The sequence below is a fragment of the Kryptolebias marmoratus genome, linkage group LG20, assembly GCF_001649575.2.
Source record: "Kryptolebias marmoratus isolate JLee-2015 linkage group LG20, ASM164957v2, whole genome shotgun sequence".
Taxonomy (NCBI): domain Eukaryota; kingdom Metazoa; phylum Chordata; class Actinopteri; order Cyprinodontiformes; family Rivulidae; genus Kryptolebias; species Kryptolebias marmoratus.
Genome location: NC_051449.1, coordinates 10,187,676 through 10,203,314, shown reverse-complemented (window position 1 = coordinate 10,203,314; position 15,639 = coordinate 10,187,676). Strand labels below are relative to the sequence as shown.

General features: G+C 37.3%; 1 protein-coding gene across 5 annotated transcripts in view; it reads left to right on the top strand.

Annotated features, from left to right (window-relative positions):
- The window catches only part of LOC108239643 (tensin-3), a 35,882-nt gene that overhangs the window by 2,995 nt on the left and 17,248 nt on the right, over positions 1 to 15,639 (top strand). For all 5 annotated transcript variants that reach the window (XR_005234556.1, XM_017422475.3, XM_017422476.3 and 2 more), the window contains exons 2-12: positions 3,946 to 4,107; positions 4,311 to 4,361; positions 4,574 to 4,696; positions 5,806 to 5,870; positions 7,153 to 7,236; positions 10,955 to 11,070; positions 11,458 to 11,518; positions 11,724 to 11,799; positions 11,899 to 12,028; positions 12,288 to 12,353; positions 13,440 to 13,541. Coding sequence is in view for 4 of the 5 variants with exons in the window: in XM_017422475.3 (XP_017277964.1) it covers positions 3,955 to 4,107; positions 4,311 to 4,361; positions 4,574 to 4,696; positions 5,806 to 5,870; positions 7,153 to 7,236; positions 10,955 to 11,070; positions 11,458 to 11,518; positions 11,724 to 11,799; positions 11,899 to 12,028; positions 12,288 to 12,353; positions 13,440 to 13,541 (1,027 nt within the window). In the remaining variant the exon portion in view is untranslated. The remainder of the gene's footprint in view (positions 1 to 3,945; positions 4,108 to 4,310; positions 4,362 to 4,573; positions 4,697 to 5,805; positions 5,871 to 7,152; positions 7,237 to 10,954; positions 11,071 to 11,457; positions 11,519 to 11,723; positions 11,800 to 11,898; positions 12,029 to 12,287; positions 12,354 to 13,439; positions 13,542 to 15,639) is intronic.

Below are 15,639 nucleotides of genomic sequence, written 5' to 3'. Positions count from 1 at the left end.
ATCTGCAAGGTGATAAACAATAAACAAATGAATGGAAAATCCAATCAACATGGAGGCTGTTGACATGTTTAAATGTTTTTGTCTGGGATGTTTTTAGTGCATTTGATCCCATAATGAATCATCTTGTGTTTTGAAGTTAAACTGCTTGTACAGAATGCAAGCTTTCTCATGAAAAAGGAGTGCTTTCTGAAGCATTCTTTATCATCATCACACTCCTCTCAGCGATGAAATGTTTGAATAATTTATTTTCAGTGCTGTTGAGGAGAATTGAAAGAAATGCTTTCGAAATAGGTTCCAAGCAATGGTCATGCATGTGTAAACGTGGCTGACAGCACCGACGCAGTCAAGCTCTTACCTGTAGGGGCTGAAGCNGGGGGGAGCCAGACACACCCTAATCCCCCAACATCCTGACCTTAACAAACCTGTAACAACTTGTTCTCAGTCCTGGCAACACGTTCGCTTGACTCTCCTTCCTTACCCCAACATCTCTGCCAGCGTAGCTCTCTGGGCCATGGGTGGGCTCTGGATTTAAAAACCTTATTCTGCCTTTGTGAGCTAATGCCGTGCTTCAAACCAGGAACAAAAGCCGTCAGTGCAAATTAAAGACCAATTATCTTTTGTGCGTGCTGGGGCAAGTTGGTCATGTTGGCTTGAGTGATGACTGGGAGAAATGAGAGGGTGCAGTAGAAAAATGAGGTTGATTAATGTGTGTGAATGACACGTGTAAAATTAAGCTCATTGATGGATTTATTTTGATTTTTTGTTTCTTTTCTGCACAACATTGAAATGTATTTAAATTAGTTGGAATCAATGGCAGGAATTTGTCGGGAATGGGGACAGACCCACTTTTAGAAGAACTTCAAGATTATTGTAAATACAGTGTAATAGACTGGTGCCACTTACAAATGCAAAACAATGCATTCTTAGTGTGCTTCGTAGCAATCTGGTCCACTGCCTATCATACCTTAACTTCTAAACACATTAACCAGTTGTTATAAATGTCTTTCAAATGAGTCATTGTTGGCTAACTTCCAATAAGCCCTTGGCAAAGGTCAATTTAAGGGTGTTATTCATCCTAAGAAAAAGTCAATTTTTGCACATGCCTGTGGAAATTTCAGTCAGCTTATATTTTATTTATTTGCAATGCTGTTAAACTGTATGGTCAAAGGTATTGCACATCTATTAGCTGCAGTTGCAGCTAATAGATGTGCAGTAGAAATGGACAAAACTGAAAGATGACAGTTTTTATAAATTCATGATGTATTGAAGCAGTTCAGATGTAGTTCAACAACCCACATTACACACCAAGCTTAGGGTGCCATTCATAAGTTCATTAAAAACCATACATTCATTAAAACTATACAGTCATTAAAATCACCAGGCTTAGCCTAAGCACCAGCCTGGTGACGTACTTACAACTATCCACAACTTTTTAACTTAAAAATGTAAGCTATCTTTAAGAAAAATAACAGTAACAGACTAACCTGATGGGAAGTTATCAAAGCACATGCTAATATAGTGTAGGACTGAATCTTATAAATTCTCCCGTGTGATTCTTGGCAACCATAAAGATCCCCTTCATCTTAATAATTATGCTGTTTTCTCTCACTGGTTAATAATATGGCCAGTAAATGGTTAAAGCTCTTCTCAACTTTTTGACCCAATTTCTACAGCACAGAAACTTGGTATTTTTTATCTGTAGAAGAATGGGTGTTGGATTTGTACTAGTCTGTTGTTTGTCCTCCAATATGTCAAACAAGAGGTTTTCTGAAAGCAATTGAAAGCAACACTGAGCCAAAAGGGCATTCAGTATTTTACCTTTTTCTTATTGTTTATACATAAAAGGCTGAAGAAACTGATACTAGCCTGGGAGCATTTCATTTCTCACCTTTCCTGTAGATAAAACACAACACAAAACAAACAAAAACATCATCCTTTTTATTTTTTCAAGCAAATAACATTTGATTTTATGTGACTTGTATAAGGCAGTGAAATCATAATTCTGAGTACCTAAGAACTGCTTAAGACTTAAAATACTGACTTTAAGCTTCAAAATGTATCTTAAAAATGCATGGAGCACACTTCATATGAAGCAGAAAAGATATTTTTAGACTGTTGATCATTGTTTACCAAATTAAGTCATTGTATCACACGTAGAGGTCACACAAATGGTGTCATATTTGATACCATTCCCATCTGTTATTGGTGGTTTGACAGTTCCAAAATATTATCTTGCCTTGTTGACATTCCCCAAATTGGACAGTCACAGTTCCCTAAATACTGGGCATTCTGTTTATTAATTTGCCATTAGTTGACTGTTTGTCATTAGAACCCCTCAAGTTATAGATTAAATCAAACTTTTGTGTCAATGATCCCTGAAGATCTGCCCTTGGCTTCATTCACTTCCCTCAGCACATACACTAAAAACACAGCACAGTTTCCCACAGAGATGACATATACACTTGGCCTGTTTCGTTCCATTCTGAGGTTTGGTTTAAGCCATGACTACGCTGTACCTCATTTATTTCCCTCACCGCGCCCCTTCAAAGTGATGAACTGTACTTTAGAACCATCTCAGACTTAACTGACGGATACAATCTTGACTGTTGATATTTAATTACAGCAAACATTTGAGGTCCCTCAAATTGATATGGCTTTTAGTGGGTTTTAGTTTAAGTAAAGTTTAAATTCCTAAATAATAATAAGATTCCAGTAAGTATTTTAGCCCTACAAAGGTCATCCAAGAATATAAAACAGGTAACCACAACATTAAAAGCATCTCCTGAGTATTGTGTAGGTTTCTGCCCTTAAAAAAAGCTCTAACCTGTGAGGACTGAACCTCACATTTCTTTAGGAGACCTGCGTTGTCTGGAAAATCCTTTAGTTCCTGTGAGTTGCAGAAAGCGACCATGTTTTAGTGCCTTCCCACAAATGCGTGATTGGATTGGAATTTAAACAGTTTGGAGTCCTTTGAATAACTTGGGCTGCGGTCATTTTAGTAGTTTTTATGATCGAAATGGGTTGTTCTTGGGAAAATTTATTGTTATGAAGGTCTTTGGTTTGATCTTTGATTAGTATTTAACGAGGCAGAAATAGGCTGTATGGGAACATCCACATGAATGTGAGGACCAAAGGTTTTTCCAGCAGACTATTGCACTGTAATGAGATAAACAATGTTCACTTCATCCATCAGTGGTTTTATATTGTGGCTGACAAAATATAAACTAATCGTTTGATTTTTTCATTTTTTACTTTTAGAATTTGCCTACTGTTACATGTTTGGTTAGTTCTAGTTATTCCTCTAATCCTGATTTTGGAACTGAACAATAACTTGTTATTCTCTACTTCACAGACTCTAAATGACTAGATAAGAAAGTAAAAGATGTGCCTGTCGGGTGTGATGGGGTGGCAGATTTAGACAGGAAGTTCATGTCCATGAGGTCACAGGGGCACGCTGCCACACTGGGATTTACGACAACTGGTTTCAACTGGAACTCATCTGTTTTTTCTTCCTTTGTCATCATTGCTTCGACTGACTGTCCGTGGTAACCAGATTGTTGGGGTCCAATCAGTAGCTCTTTTCACAGTACAGATAAGTAGCAATTATCTGTCATGTTCTAAAAAGTCTTTGCTTAGTTTCAGCCAGTACTCTATTTGTGACACATTCTGTTGTCCGTTGCTGTGTAAACAAGACATCCTCTATCTTACAATCTCAAGCTGAAGTCACTCTCTAAAGATATCTGTGGAAAGCATGGACACAATGACTAAAGCTGAGGACTTTGACCATCAAATATTGACTCAAGTAAAGTCACCTGCCTGAAACGACAATGGTGTAATACCACTGAACGGCCTTATCCTTCAGTACATCTGTTGTGACATTTCTTTCTTTTTTTTCTTTTCATTTGATTTATTTATTCGTTTTATTTTATTAATTTTTTTTACCAGAAGCCATTCATGATGGAGGATGGATATGAGCTGGACCTCACATACATCACAGAGCGGATCATTGCCGTCTCCTTCCCCCGCGGTTGCTCCGAGGAGATCTACTCGCACAACCTAAAGGTCGTCACTCGGATGCTCAAGTCCAAGCATGCAGATAATTACCTGGTCAGTGCTGATTCGTGCCGTCTCGCCTTAAAATGTGCTGAAGTCAGACACTGAAGTGCTCCTGGCATCGGTGCGAACTGTGATTGGCTTCCATTGGATATTGACATGAAAGGATTGATTTCAGATCGTGTTTTTCACTCATGCTAAGCAGTAAACAGTAGAAAGGCCATTTGAAGTCATGCACTGTGTTGTGTTTTCTTTAGATCATTAACCTGTCAGAGAAAAGACATGACCTCTCTAAAATGAACCCAAAGGTAAGTTTATAATGAATTATTTTTTGTGGTTGTTGGAAGTTCTTAAAAAAATCAGCAGTATATTATATTTAGAAGGGAGCACAGAAGGTTTGCATATACTATTTATCAATATACTGTATTTCATGTTTAATCAACTCTATCTATCTAGCTATTGTTGCCAATCAAGTGGCAGATAGAAAGTGTTTGTGCTGACAATAAACAATGGTTTGTAGACTCTGGACACAGGTTGGCCAGATCTGCACGCTCCTCCTCTGGATAAGATCTGCACCATCTGTAAGGCCATGGAGAGCTGGCTGAACGCTGACCCTCTACACGTGGTCGTTATCCACTGCAGGGTGAGCATCCATGTGCTGGGTTGTGTCAGCTGCAGTTTTCACTTTCTGACATTTAGAGTTACAGCATTCCAGGTATTATCCAGTTTTACATTTGTAAGTTTGATTAAAAATGTATGGCATAGTTTGTTTCATTTCTAACTGTGAATATTTTTGACAAAAACAAACAAACAAAAAAAATACCTAGGCCACAACACTTAAAAGATTCATGATGTTTCCTCAGATTTGACTTATAATGATTATGATGACACAATATTTTTGTGAAATTATTTTGAAAAAATTTCCTTACATCAGTTATATTTGTAACATTGCAAAAGGAACAAGAAATACTAGAAACAGAGAAGAACATATATCAACAAAAAAGGGCATAGATGATTATATTTATGTTCACTGTAGATTTAATGTGGAATAAAGCTACCCAAAGCATGTTTATCACCAAACACAATGGTGATGGTTAATCTCAGTATTATAAAATGATGCACAAAGATTCTCAAATTATCCACTTATTTTTTTAGGTAGATTTTTATGCATTGGAATAATCTGGATTTCAAAGTCATAGATGAACACTTGACCTATTTACTAATGCAATACTGTAACACAGTATTCAGAATTTTGATTAAAAAAAAAACCCGTGCAAGGTTATGTTCATTACTTTAGATGGCAACAAAACTTTCTTTTCTACAGTCACAGTCAGTGAGACATTTTCAAGACAACATCTGGTCTATCATTCAGTCTGTCACATGAGATCACTTGTTGGATTTTCTCATTATGAAAAACAGCAGGAACTTTGGGAGTTCAAAGATGGACTGAAAACATTCTCCTAACTTTTCTCTCTGCTCATCCCAAGAGTGTTATAAACTCTTCACTCCACTCAACTTTATGTCAGTTTAGCACAGAAATAGTTGAGTCTCGCAACATAAATACTAAGAAAATGTCTTTTCCAAATCTTTTTTAAGTTTTCCAGTCAAAATCAAACTGAAATTTTGCTGACTCCTGGTTAGTGAAAAACTATAAAATACCACAAAAGCAGAGTAGTTTCAGCGATGTATGATGACCTTTTGAGAGTGCTGTATGTATCATGTGTTGTTTTTTTTTGTTTGTGTTTTATTTAGGGTGGCAAGGGTCGAATCGGTGTCGTCATTTCATCTTTTGTGCATTTCACTGATGTATCCGCCAGGTAATCACAACCATGTGTCACAATCTTCATGTTTTGTTATTATTCAAATGTTGTTATTGTCCACTGCCATGAAATGCAGGAAATCATGTAATTGTGTGTCTGTGTGTGAGCATGTGTTATCTATCAGTCTGTTAGGAAAATATCTTGCGAACTATTGGACAGACTGGACATCATTGGATGCAAAACTACAAATGATTACCTTTTGGAGTCAGTTTTACAGATATTGAGCTAAAATTTGGTGTGGTAGTAGCTGAAACTGGTAGTAGCTGAAACTGGTAGTAGCGCAAACTCTGAGCACTAACAGATTTCACAAGATCTTTGTTTAAATGTTGGTAGTGACTTATTTTAAAAATGCATTCCTTCAAGGAACGGTACTTTCATTATCTCTCAAGTCTAGATTTATCATGATGATGTAGCACCTGCTCACTGTTCTCAGTGAACAACATCAACAGCAAGCCACGACAGTTCATAATGGCTCATTTTATAGACCATAAGCAACGTCTTTGCTCAACCACACTTGATCTATTTGCCTCTGTAATCTGGGGTAAGGGTGATTCATGAAAATGAGTCAAACAAAAATGTCTCCTCTTTCAGATTCAAAGCAGAACCGCACGATTTAAGCTTTGAATCACCACGTATTGAATTTCATGAATCAACGTGGAAGCTTGTTTACTACTGTCATGTCCTCCGGCCGCAGTGTCAAGCTTCGAAAACCCCATTTTGTTTTTCCATGTTATTCAAAAGTACTGACGCTTCAGGGAGCTGTAAATTCAAGAGAGGCAGCGAACACCGAGATTTGCACATTCTGCTGTTTTGCCAGGCCTCCACACATCAGCCTTTGATTTAATCAATTTTCAGTGCCTGTGTCCAACGGAGGAGGACCAGCTCAGCGGGGTAAATGTGAAAGGCAATGTAAAATGAGGAATACAGGAAACGATGGGAAAACAATAAGGCAGATTTTCAATGGAGTAGCTTTAGAGGAGACCAGAGGAGACAGGGCAGATGAGAGGGAAGTCTGTTGGTTTTAGGTCTGTCTGAATGGCCAAGCTGTGCACACACTCCGGCCTCTCTCTGTCCCCTCGCTGTTTACTTAAGGCTGGCATTCTCTTCTTCTCTGATGAAATCCTCTGTCTCTCTATGGCTACTTTCCCTCTTGTCTGGATGCATGCATGTGTGTGTGTGTGTGTGAGTTGAAGTTTGTCAATTATAGTTCAGAGTGTAATCTCTTTCATGAGTCATAATTACCTCAAGTGCTTAGCGCGTCTTTCTGTCTCCCTCAAAGTGCTGATCAGGCGTTGGACCGTTTCGCCATGAGGAAGTACTACGATGATAAGGTCTCAGCTCTGATGACACCTTCGCAGAAACGGTGAGACTCTAACCAGAAACGCTCCCTTCCCTTCCACGTGCATTTCACATTCAGCCCATTCATTAGAAACCATTCAGCATCTCGGTGCTTGTTGTGTGTTTTTTTGTTTTGTTTTTTTTTGCTGAAAGACAGCCTTTGTTTGTAGTTTAAATTAGAATGAGGATCTCATGGTGACCTGGTGTAATTCTAACCCTGTGTGACTCATCATAATAATGGGCAGAGGTGGTTACTCCAAGCAGTCTTGCCTTTCTGTTTATAAAAGCCTTCAGTGATGACAATAATTACCGATGTGTGAAGGTCTGGGAAAAGTTTGTTCTCCTTCTGAAACAAAATCAAAAATAATTGAAAAGTGTTGCAACATTTACAAAAAACTACTATGAATTTTAGATATTTTTTTAGTGCAGCCCAATATTATTTTTATGTAAAGCAAAATCCTTCAGCTCAGATGTCATAGATTGATCTCTAAAAGGTAATTAAAATTATATCAGTTTCCATAGTGCAGTGGTAAGAGGTCTCCTGCTTGAAACTGTATAAAAACTCTGTTTTACTTTCAATTAAGATGAGGGAAAAATCCCATGAAAACATCTAGAGGATATACTGTAACTGCTGTCGCTAATGCGTTTAGTTTGGAGATGGTAGTAGGTTGTTTGTCCTCCGCAGTTTATTCACCTCCATCATCACTGAGGTGCAAATGAGTAAACCAAGCTAAAGTTAATGGGTACCATAGAAATGCAGTCCATTTACTGTTTATTTTCTGTTGTCCTAATGCACTTCATGGTAAGATCCAAAACTGCTGCCTAGGTTTTGTTTGGCACTAAGAGATTTGAACATTTTGTTTCAGAGGTCAAAGGCCACACATTGCCTGATATTTTCCATTTCCGTTTTAAGAATTCCACTTGCCACTTTCAATGAACTAATGACCTTTCTCATCAAGTATTTTTACACTCATAATTTGACCATTTACTTAATTGAATGGCTCTTTGGGTTTTTTTTTTTTTTGTGCTTCCTTCTGTAACAGATTCTGGAACAATATGTCAGTCTCGATACAATTGGCAATGTCTTTAGTTTATTACAAAACAATCTTCCTAAAATGTTTTTGTAAATCATGTATGAATATTTATTAGTTTAGTTTATTATTTTTTATGCTGCATACCTTTGACAGTTTTTGTAAACATTACCAAACTGCATAAGAGAAAAAAATAATTTAAGACTTGATTAGATTGTCATTTCTTTTTTAAAAGCATTTTTTAAAATAATCATTGTCTAAAAATAACATTCAGCAAATGAATAAATTAAAGCAACAGCTCTTATTTAGTTGTTTCTGTGCATTAATTGTAGATCAGAGTAGTCTTCACCAGAAAAACTCTTTTTGCCTTTTAAGTTTTATTTTTTAGAATTAAGGTGATAGAAACATTTTACGTAACAGCTGAACATTTTTGCTTTGTAAACAGCTAAACTAAAAAAGAAATTATGAAATTAATGTTGTTAATGTTACTTCTTTGATTTAAGCAGAGGGAAAACAATGAAATTGATCAAACTTGACAAGAAATGTTGGAATCACTTTGCAATTTTCTTTTGTAAAACATATGATAATAATTATAAAAAAACTGAAAATGAGTCTGAAAATTAAAAAAAATAAAGAATGACATGAATGACAGCACATGTGTCTCTTAAAACAGAAACAAAAGAAGTCAGTGTTTGTGACCAAACTCTAAAAAGATCAGCTCAAGGGAATGTAATTTAGACAAAGACAAACAGAAGAAAACAAGAATACAATGAACTAAGGAGAAGCAGTCATGGGCTGTGGGTGATTAAAAGAAATATTCAGGGATGAGTCATGAACCTGCTTTGTGTAGAGAGATGGTTTGTTTGGTTCAAGTCACATAAACCATATTATGACTGCATGAGAAAACAATCACTTCTCCACAGTTGTTGGTTCTTTTTTGTATTTGGTTGGTAGAAAAAGGACCAGAGGAGGGGTTGCTTCTACAGTAAATGCACAGAGGACATTTAAAATATTATATATTTCATTAATGGACAGTAATTCTGGTGACAATAAGCCATTTTTGGATTAACTGTATATAGTGCCCCACACTGCCATGATATAAGGTTTTCCTATGGAACACATCAAAAAACTCAACAACTTGACCAGCAAACAGTCTGATACTCAGTCTGAATCATTGTTTTGTGGAAATTGAAAATGATGGTTTGTGACAAAACATGATGTGGTGAAGTTGTTCTGTAAACTGCTCAACATGAAAGCTGAAAGTTGCTGGAAGATTTATTTTCACCGGTAAGGTTCAAGCTTCAAATAATTCTAGCTGTCATAAACACACAAAAAAGTAATAATTGTAGTTTTGTTTTTTCTTTTTATTATTGTTTGGTCCATAATTACATTTTTTTTCCAATGAATTTCTTATTTTTTACTCTTAAAATGTTGCCATTAACTACATATATTTACATAGTTTAACCATGTTTTGGAAAACCAAGATGTTCGATTGTTTAAAGAAAATGTTTAGTGGTATATCTATGATTTTTTTATATTTACAAAATAAAGAAGCAGGATAAGTATCCTCCAGAAGCACTTATTCTTTACTTTCTTTTTAAAGAATTGTGGGTTTCAGAGCATATTCAATTCTATCTGTCAAAAGACGAAGACGGACACTGTTTACTGTTTTTGCTCGTGTCTGGGTGTTTCTGTTTGGAGTCAACACTGTCTGTCTCTTAACATATTATCTTGGTACCACTTAATGGCTTTTAATGAATTTTTCAGGAAATAATTGCTGAATGCACGTCTATGACTAATTACCTTTCGGAGCCAATCCAACTCAAAATAACCCGTCACTGCCAACTGACTTTAAACACCTCAAAATGGCTATAATTCAGTCAATTTTACAGATATTGTGCTTAAATTTGGTGTAATTGTAGCTGAGAGTCATTCACAACCAATGCTCGAAATACTCCTAGTGGATAAGATTGTCACTTAAAATGTCAGCCTAAACTGTTGGAGTCAGCCCTGTTTGCTTGTTAGCAAAATATTGAATAAACCACTGCACATATTTTGATGAAACCTTCAGAAAGTAATCATTGGATTTATGTCTACAACTGATTAACTTTTGAAGTCAGTTCGATGCAAGATGACCACCACAAATAGTTGTCCTTACATAAAAATAGCTGTAACTCTAAAATTTGATGTGTAGTAGCTGAGAGTCATTCACAGCACATACTCTGAGCGTGATATTCTGCAATATCACATAAGATTGCAATATTTCCAAGGTTTGGCAAAATGGCTACATCTCCATCATTCCTCAACATATGATGGTCTTAGGCTAAAACTCTGGTGTGAAAGGTGGGGGTCAATATTTCCTTCAAAGAATGCTAGGCCTTTAATTTAAAACATGATTTTAAAATTTTAAATGATCTATTATTGGAAAATATATACATATCTGATGTATGCATTACCCACCCCCACATTCACAGTATAAGTGCTTTAGTCTTATAAAAATAAATTATTGTTGCAGCTAATAGAACCTTAAAGCAAAGTCTTATTAGATCAGACCTTCAAAAGCTTTAAACCACATCTCAACAAAATTAACCAAAATCTTTTAAACACATCCAGTAAATGACAAATTACTCAGGTAATTAAGAATAAGTAAGATGCTAGAGTTCAGTGTTTGATACTTAAATAATACTCTTTATGTCTGTTTTTTTCTGTCAGGTATGTTTGGATCCTCAACAGTTTACTAAGTGGATCCATGAAGATCAACGCCTCCCCCTTGTTCCTGCACTGCGTCATCCTTCACGGCTTACCAAACTTTGACGCCGCCACCAGAGGTTAAACTCCTAATGTATCCCACAATACACAGCTGCCAAGGGTTAAAACACAACCACATCAGAGCCGAAGCCTGAAATGAGCGTTACCTCTTCTTTTTTTTCCCAACACCCATTTGTATGCTCAGGCAAATAGAGTTTGCGTTAAAAAAGGAGAAAATGAGAAGAGCCTCCCAGCAGAACCGGGGGGGTGGGGGGTGGGGGGTGGGGTTAATGTGTCTGCATGGAAATTGCTGTTTACACTCATTTCATTGAATCAACAAAAGTTACCATCACATCACGGAGTGAAAATCCCTTTCTCACAACAGCGGCTTATCACACTTCAGCTCTTAGCAGAATATTCTTGAGGTGATGCTATTTAGACTTTTTTTTCTCTCCCTGTCTTGTTAGTGTGTCGCCCATACATCAAGGTCTACCAAGGAATGCAAGCAGTGTACTCATCTGGAGTCTAGTAAGTGGCATGTGGTTCGCAGTAATTTCAACATTATTGTGAACTTCAAAGGGTGTTGTAATACTTAAAAGCCATTTTCTGTTTAAATTAGCTCAATGTTAATTTGAATTCAGAGTTACTGCTGCATGCAAATTGTGCAAACATCTGTAATTGCTTCCACACTTGAGCTCAATTTTGACCGTCTGCGCCGTTGTTTGTGTTTTAGTCACATCAGTGCAGGCCACAGAGACCGAGTTTGCATCAATCTGGAGCCGGCCCAGCTCCTGAAAGGGGACATCATGGTATGAGATAAACAAGATCTATTTTTCCCAGAGATAGCAACCATCATATCAAGCCTCGGTGACCGCAGTGTTTTTGTGTTTTTTTTTTTCCTTTTGCAGATTAAATGCTATCATAAAAGTGACGTAACTCCAGAGCGGGAGGTTATTTTCCGGCTGCAGTTCCACACGGGAGCAGTGCAGGGTTACAACCTGATGTTTGAGAAAGAAGACATGGAAAATGCCAACAAAGGTACAACTGAAAAAAAAAAAAAAGAAAAACAGAGCAGGCCTCAACTTGCGGCCATCAATAAGCAGTAGCTCTTCAGCTCCACACAACATCTGCGAGGCTCGGTCTGGACTTCATTTAGGCTTGGCACTTTTAGCTCAGTAATCTTGTTTTCCTAAACATGTTACATGTACTGAGAGAGGTTCCAGAATAAATCTTTTGGTTTTTTTCTGGTTCTGAATGGTTTGCATTTATAACATTCCTGTGTGTGTTGTCACTTCAGATCCCAGATTTCCAGACTATGGAAAAGTTGAGCTTGTCTTCTCCGAGGGACCAGAGAGGATTCCAGGTAGATTTTTAACTTCTCGCCTTCAAAAGAACAAATTTTTGTCCTGGAAGGGGTAGTTGGAAAAACAGAAACTTCCTTTCTTCATGTTCATTTTTGTGCTCTGCCCTCTGCCCCCTGGTGAGAGGCGATGTGGAATGCTGCAGAGGGGAAATGTAGTGTGAAGTGTGTGCTGACAGAAGGGTAAAGAATCTCAGCGTGTGCTGCCCCAGAACCCCATGGCAGTGAAACTATGTGGGCCTGTAGGACTTTATTAGGTGTTATATGTGCATCTGTGCACATTAATCATACTCCTCATTCTGGGAACATCACGAAAGTAGTCAATTAAAAAAAAAAAACATTCCTTGAAAGAATGCATATCACCTTCTGTCTTGCATTCCAAATTTTTAACAGACATCCTGAGTGATCTGTTGGTGAGTATGCAATGAAAGTGACTCTCAGCTACTACCACACCAACTTGTGGCACAGTATCTGTAAAATTGACTCAGTTATAGACATTTTTTGGCTCCAAAATTTAACAGTCAGTTGACAATGTAACTCCAATGATTACTTCCTGAGAGTTTCATTAAAGTCTGTCCAGTGGTTTGTGAGATATTTTGCTGACAGACAAGGTTTTACGATATGTGAGTACTTGGAGTATGTGTTGAGGGTGACTATTAACTTCTACCACACCAAAATTTTAGCTGTTATAGCAATTGTTGTCTTTGCTATGGTTGCTTTGCTGCGGCGGCCATCTTGAATTATGTTGACTCCAAAAGTTAGTCATTTTTAGACGTGTATTCAATGATTACTTTCTCAGTTTTTATTAAAATTCGTCTAGTTGGTCATGAATATTTTTTTTGCGAACATACAGATGCAGGCAATTACATTATTGCCCACCTTTCATGGTGGTGGATAAAAATAATCTATTTTAAAAAAAACATAACTTTTCACTTATTCAACTGGGCCTACCTCTCTCGCCAAGAAACGTGTTTTGCTGTGATTTTATCAACTGTTATACCTGAAAAGTGAAGTAAAGATATTGAAGAAATTGAACCATAAAGATCAGACAGATTACAGTATTTTCAGTAATGGTCATTTTTAATTCAGGTGCTGACAGATGGCAAAATGGACCAGATGTTGTTGTGGATTACAACACGGCAGATCCTCTAACCCGCTGGGACTCGTACCAGAACATCTGCGATGGTGAAGGTACAGTTGCTGCGCTGCATTAGTCGTAACGTGACTCACGAAGACTTTGTTATAACAACGCTAAGGTCTGCACAATGACTCAGACACTGAACACAAACATTACTGGAAGTTTTATCAGTGACAACAGTCTATGCAGGTGTTTTTGAAGCATTTAAAGAGATAGTTTATTCATTTTTAACATGTTTGAATTCTGTTAAGTAGTTATCAGTAGTTAGTACCATACCAGCCACGACAAAGGTCATAGAGCACGGAGTATGATGAAAGAGGCAAAAGTCTTCATCCAGGTTAGGCTAATGGTTGGTCAAACAAGGACCATTTTTATTTACATTAGCTACATTAGCTAATATTTTTAATTTCTACACATTTGCATGCCAATGCTTGTTTAGTTAGTCACTGTTTTGTCAACCAAGCAACTTAAAAGCTACTTCACAGATGTAAGTGGACTGAGCTGCCAGTGGTACTGAGGCTGCCAGTGTATGAGTCCGCCTAATTAGTGCGACTAGTCCATTGAGAAATATTATAATTAGAGACAGGACCGGAAGCTGGAAGATAAAGTCACAGAAGCTGAGCGTCCCCTACTAGGCTGACTGCATTATATGTTTTTAAATCCAGCCCCTTCATGTAAATAAGTTGAATATTTTCCTGACTAAAACATAAAAATACACTTCAGATAAATTGTTTCAGGTGTTGATTTTTGTTGATTCACATAATTCTTACTTTGCTGTTGTACGTTCAAATGTGCATTTTTGTTTTTACATTTAGTTTTAATTAGTTACTTGAAGCATAAAGAAAAAGTCATGATACACTGGGAATGACAAGGTCACTTCCCTAGTGCACAGATGCTGGTTCCAAAAATACAACATGGCAGCGACCCCACAAAAAAGCAACATTTTGGCTTTAACAGGCACAACAGGAGAATGCTGAGACTATCATCCATCTAATCTAATCAGTTCGAAGGTTTACTCAACCGCCGGTGGAGTGATGCATTCGCAGCCTCAGCATCACTGACATATACATGGCCTTATCAGCACATTGGCCTACTAACACAATTGTTGTTCAGTTAAGAAAACAGTGACAAGCTAAATAAAAGGTATCATGCGAAAAATTAGAGGTTTAATATTAGCTAATGCACTTTTCTTTTACACCAGTATGTTGGTTTTGAGAATGAAAGTTTATAAGCTTGAGAAACAATAACAAAGGGACCCTCTTTTAGGCAGGACAGAGACTCCTTCCTCTTTCTTCACACTGTATCCTCTATGACTGATGTCCCAGCTGATAAGGTACTAACTGTTGATAACTACATAACAGGACATCACTTCAGAAATGACTAGACTATTGTTTTGACATAGTGTTCTGCTTTTTCTTTTCTATATTTTTATACATAAACAAAAACATAAACTCTTTTTTTTTCCATCTCAAGGGATTAACACAGCATGACGAGTCCCGTGGCAGTAGTTTTTTGTTAGGGACTTCAGTGAGATTGCATTTTTGACAGTAACAATAGCTTGGTTAATGTTGCAGCTGATGTTAAAGGGACTTTATTTATGTGTGGAACTTAAAACCAAGACTGGGCTGGCAGGCGACCTTTTATTATGGTGAGAGGAGAGAACTGGAGGCTGCAATTTACCTTTGCGTGCAGTGTGATAAGAATGACAAGAAGTGTTGTTTCTAAGTACAGAGGAGTGTTGTTTTATGTGAGGAATGCTGGGTTCAGAGGAAGAGCAGATAGTTCTCAGGAGATTTCCGTTTTGTTGACTCTCGAAATAAATAGGGATGCTTCAGCCATCCCACACAAATACACACTCTCACTAGTGCCCACACACACACATACACACACACATATATACTTACACTCAGAGCCACCCTGTTAGGGCGTCTCGTCCTCGCTGTGGTTGTTGCTCTCCACTGAACCACAGAATTCACAATAACCTCTCAGAATAGAGGCAGCACTAAAACACAAATCCGCCCTTTTCCCGTTTTCATTGAGTGTTTTTATAGGCTAAGCTCAGCTTGATGAAAACAGCCAGCCTTTTTTTTTTATATTTTTACTTAAAATACTTTATCACATCCACCCTGAATTTTATGCAAACTATACAAC